The sequence below is a fragment of the Colletotrichum paranaense genome (assembly GCF_030867605.1).
Source record: "Colletotrichum paranaense strain IMI 384185 chromosome Unknown Scaffold_1.1, whole genome shotgun sequence".
NCBI classification, from domain to species: Eukaryota; Fungi; Ascomycota; class Sordariomycetes; order Glomerellales; family Glomerellaceae; genus Colletotrichum; species Colletotrichum paranaense.
Window position 1 is genome coordinate 4741865 of NW_026848959.1, and position 11097 is coordinate 4752961.

General features: G+C 47.7%; 3 protein-coding genes across 3 annotated transcripts; 1 reads left to right on the plus strand and 2 right to left on the minus strand.

Annotated features, from left to right (window-relative positions):
* Window positions 1-2644: 2644 nt before the first annotated feature.
* On the minus strand, window positions 2645-6316 carry CPAR01_01641 (protein kinase domain-containing protein; the record flags this gene model as incomplete). Its single annotated transcript, XM_060485930.1, has 4 exons — window positions 2645-3565; window positions 3624-5040; window positions 5104-5905; window positions 5980-6316. The coding sequence occupies 4 exons, from the start codon at window positions 6314-6316 to the stop codon at window positions 2645-2647; spliced, it is 3477 nt and encodes a 1158-aa protein (XP_060356787.1).
* A 420-nt stretch (window positions 6317-6736) lies between these two features.
* On the plus strand, window positions 6737-9480 carry CPAR01_01642 (extracellular alkaline serine protease; the record flags this gene model as incomplete). The annotated part of the gene is made up of 4 exons (XM_060485931.1): window positions 6737-7410; window positions 7464-8384; window positions 8444-8774; window positions 8854-9480. Coding segments are annotated over 4 exons (2553 nt in total), but the record flags the coding sequence as incomplete, so codon positions are not given.
* A 164-nt stretch (window positions 9481-9644) lies between these two features.
* CPAR01_01643 (uncharacterized protein) lies at window positions 9645-10599 on the minus strand (the record flags this gene model as incomplete). The annotated part of the gene is made up of 2 exons (XM_060485932.1): window positions 9645-9948; window positions 10028-10599. 2 exons carry the CDS (start codon window positions 10597-10599, stop codon window positions 9645-9647), a joined length of 876 nt encoding a protein of 291 aa, XP_060356789.1.
* Between the last annotated feature and the right edge of the window lie 498 nt (window positions 10600-11097).

Consider the following 11097-nt stretch of genomic DNA (forward strand, 5'->3'; position numbering starts at 1 on the left):
GGATGAATAGACGGGGGGTATCAGATGGGCGCTCTCATTCAAAGATGGTGAGCTCGTGAGCGTCCTTTGGTGTCGGTCGCTGGCCCCGTCTCCAGTCAGTCAGTCAACTGCGCGTGCGCGTATTTCGTACGGATTACGAATACTGATACAGAAACGGGAAAAAAAGAAGCACCAGAGGTCGGAGGTCGGATGCGCAAGTGACCGATGGGCAGTGAGTTCAGACTTCATCCAGCGTGACTGAGTGAGTGGGTGAAAATGAGTGGTGAATTGCTGAGTGAGCTGTGGGTGTCGCTGGGCTGCAGCCAACAATCGATTTGTAATCCACTTAAAAGGCGCTGCCGGCAGATTCCATCATCTTTTTGGGTGTGCCATTGGTGGTGGCAGTGGTGGTAGTGAAAAGGTGTGGACTGACGGTGGACGTGGTGGACGTGGGTGGTGGGTGTGTGTGGTGTGGAGGGGAAATTTAACCAAGGAACAAGGTGTGGAAGGGAAGGGTGAAAGGGTAAAAAGGTGAAAAGGTGGAGGGGGGAAAATTAAGGTAAAGGATCAAGGGTCAGGGGAACCTCCCCGGGGGAGAGGAAGGCGGACCCGTGGCCGGTCTGCGGTCTGCAGCCTGCGGCCTGCGCTCCTGCCCTTTTTTACGCAACATCCCGGTGAGGAAGGTGAAGGCGACTCTTCACCTGAGCTCACCTCCCACGCAGTGCCAAGTCCTGTCATTGGCGACTTTTTCCCTCTTTTGTCTTTTCTATTCATCCAGATACTCCATACTGGTACGGATACTTACCACCGGTATGTAGTATGCAGAAATTAATTGCAAAAGGGGCCTCCCAGATGATACCGGGCCCACTTGCCTGCGGCGATCCAACATTCAAATCACCCCTTTTGCTCCTCTTTTCGGGACTACTCCTCTCGATTAACGAGTCGATCAATCATCACAATAGATTCAATACCCATGGCTATATTCCATTCGCTGTTCCTATGAAGACAGATCTGTACCAGTACTCCATAGTGTAGATACGAGTAGTATGAGGCTATGAACCTATCCCTACAGCCCAAGACGCGTCATGTCAGGCACTAGGTAAACTCACTTTAGATTTCACCACACTCATACACGTCTCATCCAGCTCATAATTAACCCGGCCAAGAGTCCAGACCAAGAATGGCCTATCGTAACACCGCCATCCCTTCCTTCATCGAGCCACGATAGTACCATCCAAATCGCCCTGCTAATTTCCCCTCCAAAAAAAACTCTCCTTAACCCATGAATATTAACTCCACTTCCCGACAGAGTTTTGACAGAGAATCATCAGATGACACCTTGCACGCCCCATCTGATAAACCACGAGAATGCCATCCAGTACCACCTCGCACCGCCCAGCACCTTATCATCCAGTAACACCCACTACAACCCCGAACATCAGTTTCAGCCCTAGCAGTCAAACCCGCCCAGCATGGACATAAGCAGACGCAGACGCGTAACGCCTATTTGAGCTTAACAAGAACCTCTTATGGAAATCGCAAACACTAGGTTTCACGATTCATGATCTTCGGTCGCTTATGGCTAATCTGACGCTCAGAGGTGGGCTACGCTGCCAGTGCTACCAAAGCTAAACGGCCGCGTTACCGGTAAATCACAGCGTATCCTTGATCCGTGCACAAAACCCACATTATGCTCTAAATACGCGCTGTGCTCTTTCTCTAACGACAACCCAAATCGCAAGGATGCCTCTGTTTGTCGTCCCAGTCCCCGGTTTAGCTAAGCGGGATCAGAATGCTTCCCAAATGCTTTGCAATTGGCCAGAAAAGCACCTCTCTCAAACTCTCACTCGACCACAACGCCTAAGTCCTCCGAAGTTAGATCTTACTCCAAAACATAGACGACTTGGAACTGAGTGAGAAGAGTTGAGTATCTCCTATCTTCTCACTTATCATTCCGCTGTTACAGAGCCCCTTCTTAACATACACGATACTCAAAGCTGTGGTCTTCGCCTCTCCGAGGCCGAAACTTGCCCTGCACAGTTTGCTACGTTGGTTGCAGAGAATCTGATGTTCGTACAACATCCGAGGATTGCTACATTGACAAACGTTGGTTTATGTATAACGCGTCTCATGCGTCTGCAGAATGAAAGGTAAGCTAGCCAAGGGATCCATTTACTGCAGGGCTGGGTAGATCATTAGACGTCAATGACGTGGTTCTGCACTCAGGGAATGAAGTAATCTTTGTCTTATTGAAGCCATCTCAGGCGCTGAATCAGTATCGCAATTGTTAGTAGATGAAATTTCGACTTAGGCATGCATGGTAAGGCTCAAGGGTTTGAAAGCCGTAAGTCGTAAGTGAGTAATACTAAGATATCCTATGTAGCTCAAGATGTCTCATTATTGATTCATCTTGGATTATTCAAAGAGAGGAAATTAAGAAGGAAAAGAAAAGACAGGTCCAAGATCGCGAAAATAACAAGATATTCGTTGTGAGGCAGACAAAATGCCTCTGGGCTTAGAAAAAGGCAATATAGCCAGACAAAGAGGAAGAAAGCCGCTGGGACGAGAAAAGAAATTCAGAACGTAATCAACGAGAACAAACAACGCCAAGGTCGTCCGTGTATTTCCAGAACCTCGTTGCCTCCTAGGTTCATTCCCCGACATGTCAATACCTAGAGTCCCACAGATACACAGGATCAGACTTGGCTCTCGACACAACTACTTCGAGCTGATTGCAAAGCCCCTTGGCATCAATCCGGTCAGCAGGGTTGATCTTGATGAGATCTTCCTTGACAATCCTCAGAAGCTTCCCAAGTGCAGTGTTGGGAGCACTTTGTGGTATTCGTCCCAGGTTTTCGATGATCTTGAAGACCTCTGGATGTACCACAGCATAGTCATTGTCGATTTTGTAAAAGTGTGATGGTGTTGCGCCACCTGCATGCGCCGAGGTGGACTTCCTCGCGTTGGCGAAGCTTTGAACGGCATCCCAATCTTGTACAAGCCATATGACGAACTCCAAAAATATGCATCCAATTGACCAAACGTCGTATCTGCGGGACCTTGCAGCCTTCGATGTTACAGCTTCAGGGGCTTCGTAGGAAGGAGATGTTGCACCGGTGGTTGTCGGCTTATTCAGCCTATCAAAAGTTGCCTCTTGATGGAAACGTGAGATGCCAAAGTCGGTGATCTTCAGGATACCCATATCACCTTTTGCTGTGCCAACTGTGAAATATAGAATATTTCCGGGCTTCAGGTCATCGCGCCTGCAATTACCGGCATCTGCAAGCTCTGCATGGAGGGCATAGAGTGCCCTCACAAGACCCAGCATTTGATCCAGGCTCCAAAGAGCAAGTTTAGACTCCCTATCTACCTCATCGTGGACTTGCCAGAAGTTGTCTAGGCTCCCTCCATCGGCCCAAGGAGAAATGATGAAATCTCTGTCCCCTTGCGAGAATGCTGCAAGATTCTGCACGATGTGTTTGGAGCCGGAAACCCTGCGAAGAGCACTGAGATTCGACCGTTCTTGATCAAAGCCCACTCGGTATCTGAACTCCTTGATTGCAACAACTATGGAAGGAGATTGTACCTGATCGGCCCAACAAGTTAGCGTTGAATAAGAATCTACAACATAGAAATTCTCGCACCTTGAGTCCTGTAACATGAGAGGATTGTATCTCTGCCCTGTAGAGCACATTCCGCATACTGTGAATGATTGCGTCCACTTTAATGAGGGGCAATGGGCAGAGAGGGTGAAGTTCCAAGTACTCCCCCGACCTGCCGAAGACGGGTGCCATCACCATCCATTGTCTGTTGACGAAGCTTTCCACCAAGTGGTATCCCCAGTGCTTAGGCGGAGTAAAGGTCTTGTCAGAGCTGAGCCCGGATCTCAGACATCCCCCACCGTTTGGACCAGGTCTCTTCCATGTAAAAGGCATATCTAGATCAGTGAAACCGGCTTTATGTAGCCTGTCAATGTCCCAAGGAATGTCTAGATACAGAAGTATCACGAACAACATTTTCACATTGTTTGATAAAACGATGTCCACTACCCCTTTGGTTGAAAAAGACCAGAAATTCCGGGCTTTGGTCGATTTTTTAAATGCTGCCCGAACGCTTTCCCGTGTGATGATGTTCTCCAAAAAATGTCGTGGGAGGTATTGGCGAACACCATTAAGCGCATCAGTCTCGCAAGCCATGATTAATGCCTCTTTTAGGGGCGCGGGTTCAATTTTGCGCGGCGTTTCCGTGGATAGCATGTCAATTGTCATTCGGTTTTGTTCTGACACTAATTTTGCACTGCCCACCTCGAATGGTGGCAAAGCGGCGTTCTCAGTCTTCCCAAATACATCTTTTTCTGTTTTCTCCTCAGCATCGATGGATTGTGAGTTAGATTTTGAAATTTTCGCTCCTCTCTGGTGAATAGTATTGAGCGCTACTTCAGGTGGAATAGCGTCGTTGGTCTCTTCGAAATTCAGAGAAATCTTTCCCATTTCGCTGTCCATACCATTGGGTAACGTTATTTGGGTAATGGTTTGACTGTCTTTCATTCCGTTCGAAGATGTCCCCGACTCAAGTGAGTCATCTACCTCCTGAGACAAGTTCGTATCTATACTGAGCATTCGGAAGCATAGCATCTTCAGATGTTCGGCGATATGACGAGACAAGTTCGTGTTAGCTGCTTTTGGCAAATGCCTTCTGGGATGAGGTCGATTTGGATCCATTGACTGGCCACCTAACGTCTGTTCGTGTTTTCTGAAATGGATTAGAGGAGTCCTTCCTGTGCCTTTGAGTTCTAGAGGTCCGGTATCGTCTCCGGCGTTGCTTCTAATCGTTTCTGATGGATCGTAGAGACACATGGGACATGAAGGTGTATCTTTGCCTTTTTGGACACCTTCTGAGGCCCCTTCGTACGATATGGCTTGAAGGTCTACAATCCAACCAGGACCGTGACCACTGTTCATATGTTGAACCCAATTACTGTGATTCGAAAAAGTCATTGCCGGCTGTGAACATTCGTCTGAGACGCAGACATAGGGCTGTAAATCATGATCCACGTGATTTCTGTATCGTAGATCAGCTTATTAGAGATGTCAAACACTTCATAAAGTGCCGGAATATAATTACCTCCACCACTTTGAGTCCTTATACCGTTGATAGGGGAACAGGTTGTGGCAAAAAGGGCATGGAGCGTGTCCAGTCACAGTCTCTGAACCCGACGTGGAACTGGACTCTGGTGCTTTGGGGTAAACAATGGCCTTTGTCCAGACTGAGTAAGTCTTTCTAGAGTCAGAAGAGGGCCCAAATAAGCTCAATTGACCTCTGGCAAAGGACTCGCCATCCATTGTTGTCGGCCGCAACCATTCGCTTGGTACTTGCCTTGCCTGCATCGAAGGCTTTAAGCGCAAGTCTGGATATAGCTGTTGCTGAGATCCATCTGCCGCTGACCGCACATTCAACATGTGGGGTCTTTCAGTCTGTACTTTGGCCTCGTGAAGATGAGGATCTTGACGGGCCTGTTTCCGATACTTCATATACGTAATACGTTGCTTGCGATACAACACGGATCTGGCGAGCTTCATGACGACTTGTCCACTAATTCCCGGCCAAAGATGGCTAATAATAGCCCTGGAAAGAGATTCGAACTGGCTGACATCTGTAATGAAACTCACACTAGGATCTGCGACTGTGTTTTGGTTCAGTGCTTCAAGACGTCTCTGGCGTCCTTTCCGAGATGAATGGTCGATCAAAGAAGCAACCAAGTCAAGCCGTTGAATGGCAGCCTCAAGCCCCTGGAATGCGTATTTCAAATGCTCCACACTCTGAACCTGAGAATCCATGTCGATTGAATGAGTAAAATATGGAACTTCTTCAGTAGCTGAAGAACTTGAAGCCCCTTCAGAAGACAGGTTGCTATCAAAATCGACGGCTGTATGCTCTTGTCAGTGATGGAATCAACGGGCCATTGTACTCAGCATGCAATTGAAACCATACGATGCATACCGGCTTGCAGGTTGTCTTGTATCAGATCCAAGAGAGTCAAAATCATGTTTCTGAGTTTTGCGTGACTGAGCAGGCGTGCATCCAGGGATAGGCAAGGCTCAGCAAGAGCGCCAGCATTGGTAGCCCAGGCCCAAAGGCGTTGTTGAAACTCTTGCAGTGCATGTTGGCCGCTCTGAATCTTGGATATTGAGTAATCAAACGCCTCATCGCAGCGGATGGTTGCTTCATAGATTTCATTCATTTGAAGGTGCTCCATGCTTACTGCAATGAATAAGAGAGGAATATATTCTCCCTTGGTTGTGTTGGCAAAGCTCAGCCCAGGTGTTGCCCAGAGCATGGTGCCATGGAAATGAGCTCACCGCCGGGATATAAGCGGTCATCGCTGCAGCATTGTTCGCTGCTTCACGTTCTCTGTGATCCAGGATGCTGCATATCTTCTCAGACCGTCCAATGAGTGGACGTGAACCACTGAAAAGGGTCTGATCTGACTAATGGCGATGGCAAGTTACTTACATTATGCTGTGACCTGCAGCTATGCATGTCTGTGTCTTGGCCGTCATCTGCATGAATGCCCAATCCTACGTACTCAAGTACGAAACTGTCCATGTACCTTAGGCCGACACGCGTTCCAGCTCGTTTTCGTCACCGTCCGGCACAACTTTGTCTGACTGGAAGACCGGCCAGTTCTGCAAGACCACAGGTAGTCTTTCTATGTCCATCTGTTGGCCTTTGCAAGGCAGAGGTCTGAAACTGTCTTGTTGTGAACCTCATCAATTACAATCTTCACGCGCAACTAGTTGAGAGATCTGGTCTTGAACAATTATACATCAAAATTCTGGATAGCATCAAAGTCGGAATGACTGTTAACATGCATCCGGAGTCGATTCATTGGAGCCCTTCAAAGTTACTCTCAAAGACCAAAAGTATCATCGCATCAATCGATACGGATCTTGAGTCTTGGTATGGAGTATCCTCTGGTGGCTCCCAGTCAAGATCTACATCTGGCTCTAGCAACAATGAGGAAGATGACGACAGCTGGGTAAACTTCAGTATGTCATCGAAAGCTCAAAACAATTTTGGAACATCTCAAATGGACGAGGGGTCGAGAGTGACGACAATACCGACTGATAACGACATCCGGCGTCAAAGGCGCATTCGACGCCTGCCTTTCACAACGAGTCACCAACGATTGAAGAAGTCACATCATGTAGAGATGTGTTTGGTGGGTATCTCCGAGAAGCTCTACTGGGCGCTAGTCAATCAATCCGCATGTTGTGCCAGGAAACACGTCGCCCGCATCTGCCTCGATGGTTTTCCACTACATGAAAACAAACCCAACCCCTCTGACGCTCGTCACTTGAGTTTGTTCCTTTCTTACCAAATTGGTAACGGATCGTCCAGTTGGCATGTAGCTCAATGCCTGTTGCAAAGGTACGTGCAAGGCGGTCGTCAATATCAGGGAATACGCAAGTACCTATATTCAGACTGAATCTCGTTAGCGACAAAAGTGTCAGCCGCATCTCCAGTTACGAGCCAGATCTATGCTCCCTTCTGGCAAGCTGTGCAAGCTATAGAGAAGGCTTAAGCATGACTCTTTACCAATTATCTGACAACACTCCCGTCTTAAGCGGCACCCGGAACGAAGATCGGCGAACGACCCAGCCAGCGATCGCACTCGGACACTTGATCGATCGGAAAATTTTCTCTCGGTATTATGGTGCCCAGATTCTCCCAGTGAACAGAGCAACAATGTGTTTGAATCTTTCTTTGGCTCTCATGCATTTGTCGAGCGAGACTTGGCTCGGACACAGGTGGTCGGTCGACAACATCTATTTCCTCCATGACCCCCTTGATTCACCAAACGCTATTCAGCAGCTTGATCATCCTTATCTTTCTAGATCTATTACTGGGAATGAGTTCGGTTCTGGGAATCAGCAAACTCAGGCAGGTCTGAACAACGAAAGAGCAAACGTTTTATCCTTCCTCCAGGTCGTGATGGAAATCATGGGAGGCGAGAGAGTTCGATTGGAAGCTCATGCAGACGATTTTGATTTGCTATATGAACTGAGGAGAACTAAAGACGAAGTCTGTCGATGGTACCCTGAGCCTTTAGAAGATGTCATTTTGTCCTGTCTTGCATTCTGTAGGTCAGCAGACCCAGGTCTAGATCCTATTCTTCATAGAACCTGGATATGGAGGGAAATTGTGCAACCATTCGAGGAACTTGCAAACAGCTTCAAGAGGATACCGTATCAAAAAGTCGAATGGAACTCAGAGAGCTGCCAAAATACGATCCCTCTGCTTTCGAAGAAGGCAGAGTTTCGATTGATTGAGTCAGAAAAACGACTTCACGCTCAGTCCACGAGTCTTGAACATGCGGAAAATCGAGGTGAAACATTCGACAGGTAGGCAATCTCCTCCAACTAACAACTTTGCGTCACGTAGCTGAGTCTGAAAATGATAGCACGCGAATCGCGTCGGTAAATACCTGGTTCTCACGATTGGAAAAAGTCAACGATGTGCTTGAAATTAGTACCCAGACTCAAAGTCAGAAGACTCGAATTGCGGTTATTGATACTGGAATTGACAATGACGATTCCAATGCTGAAGAAGTTCTCGGTTACAAAGACTTTATCGATGGCGACGATGGGATGAAAATGGACGACACAGGTCACGGCACAGCAATTGTAGATTTGATTTACAGAGTCTATGAACCCGCAGAGATATTTGTGGCAAGAGTATTATCGACTCCGGAGAGGAATGAGACAATCAAAGCCGATTGTCTAGTGGCCCGAGTAAGTCACTTGCCTGGCCTTCGTATCAAAAGGCATAATAAAAGCCCGATCAGGCTGACATGCCCACCTCCCCATTTAGGCAATCGACTGGGCATTGCAGATGAAGGTTGACATCATCTGCATTGCCATGGGTTTCCAAAGCGTGCAAGGATTTGAGCTGCAAGAAGCTATCGCCAAGGCATCAAAGCAGGGGAAATTGGTCTTCGCAGCTGCCGCAAACGAAAGCCACGCTGACGATATAGCTTACCCGGCTCGATACAGTCCAGATGTGTTCTGCATGTTCTCCACTGACGCAGGTCTCAAGAACTCCAGATCTATCAACCCAAGAAAACTAGAAAAGAGCCGCAACTTTGCTATTCTAGGAGAGGATATTAAACTAGCTAGCGGCAAGCTTGGCAAAGGCACATCCTTCTCCACAGCCATTGCATCCGGCTTTGCGGCGAGTCTGCTAGATTTCTCACGGCAGTCAGATCGCGTCGAATATTCGTCAACATTCCAGTTCCTTTCAAGGCAATGGGGAATGAGGAAAGTCTTCTCTGAGATTTCCATTGACGATCTCGGTTTCGATTGTATATGCCCATGGTATCTTATATCATCACCGGAGCTCAGGCAACGAGTAGTACGCCGGGACGATTTGGAGGACCTAAGAGATAAGCAGGCAATCAGAGATTCAATCCACAGGGATTTGTTCACATGGTTACGGTAACTGCTCCTGCCATGGGAAGTACTAGTAGTCTGGATAGGTAGCAAATGGGAATTCAAAATATTCGGAGCACTACAGAAGCCCGGCGGCTTCGGGGTTATGTAAGCGAGAATTGGAATGCCGGTTCTGCTGAATTGAATCTGTCATAAATAACTACATGTAGGGAACTATTTGGGAATAAAAAGTAGCAGAGACTCCTCTGTGTCTGATACCTCATACTCCACGACTTCCAAGCTGTGATCTCCTATGTCCGCCATGACCTTTTCCACATCAACATCTCCAGAATCTACTCCGAATGTAGCCCCTTTAGTGATGATGCTCTGCTGTGCAGAAGAATCCAAAAATGACTTTTTGATCTCCGTAAGACGCACTGCCCACACAAAATCTGTGACGTGCTCTCCTACTATAGAAGAGCCGTTGGACGACGATGACTGTATTGTCGCCTCCGCAGTGGCTAACCGAGAGATAGCTCTGATATGGATTAAGAAGTCAATCATGTGTAGAAGGAAGGCCAGGTGTCATGAATAAAACATAAGGATAATTTTCGTACACTTTTGGTCCCACATTCACCCGGGAATCCTGTTTTTCAACACGTTCTGTGCTGCCTCCTCTCGCGATTATGATGCCGGATATCATGTACAGCTTCCACGCAGACAACTCCAGGATCGATGATTTGTGTTCTTCGATGTAATCTGAAACCTGGCGTGATCTTAGGCTTTGATCAATGTACGTCTTTGTAGGCTGAATAATTTGTCTATCCAATCTGTCGAAATGTGCAAAGTTATTGACAGTCTTCTTGAAAGCAAGCTGTATGTCTCCCTGTGCCGACAAGCCCGGCGCTGAAAGAAGTGGGATACTGGCCGCAGTCTTGGCATTTGTCTCCGAATCTCGGGTTTCGGTCCAGTTGAAGTTCTTGTCGACAGTCGGCCAAATTCGCACATCTCTGGGCAGCGGGTGCGGCCCGGAAGAGTTGATGACCTGGTCTATGTCTTTGAGCCGTGGAATGATGTGACCCAGCTGTATGGGGCCCTCTGCCTTTCCACGGGCCATGTTTTTTGCCGCATATATGGGAGCGGGATAGTGAGTTTGCCGAAGGACAAACCAACATTTATCCTGTGCCATAGTGAATATCTAGGGCTGGATGAGCCCCGAACTCTTTGGTCAGGCTGAACTAAAGTTATTGTCGATAGAAACAACAAAAACATCAGATCCTCAATAAGTAAGGTAGAATAATCTGAGCCTATAAATTACAATAAATGTTCGGCCTGCGCCAAGGTATGCGACCGCTGTGTTTACCATTGTCGCCAGGTAGTCAGCTTCCCTCGACTCTCATAGAAATAATGAGGTAGGCAACGTCAAACGCAAGAGAGTCATGTCTCACCGGAAACAGCAGGGGTGTATGCGATTCGTTCATCGGCCAATAGATGCTCAATGCAATGGTGCCCAACATGCAAGCCCACTGCTTAGAGCATATGAGTGGAAGCGAAACTATGGTGTATCAAAATTTGGCATCAGCAGTGTGATGGGCGGGCCCCGCACATGCGGCCAACAACGGCTACTAGAACTCAGCAGAACACAGGTGCACCCTTTGGTTGGATGCCGTGAAATCCAAGAATGGCA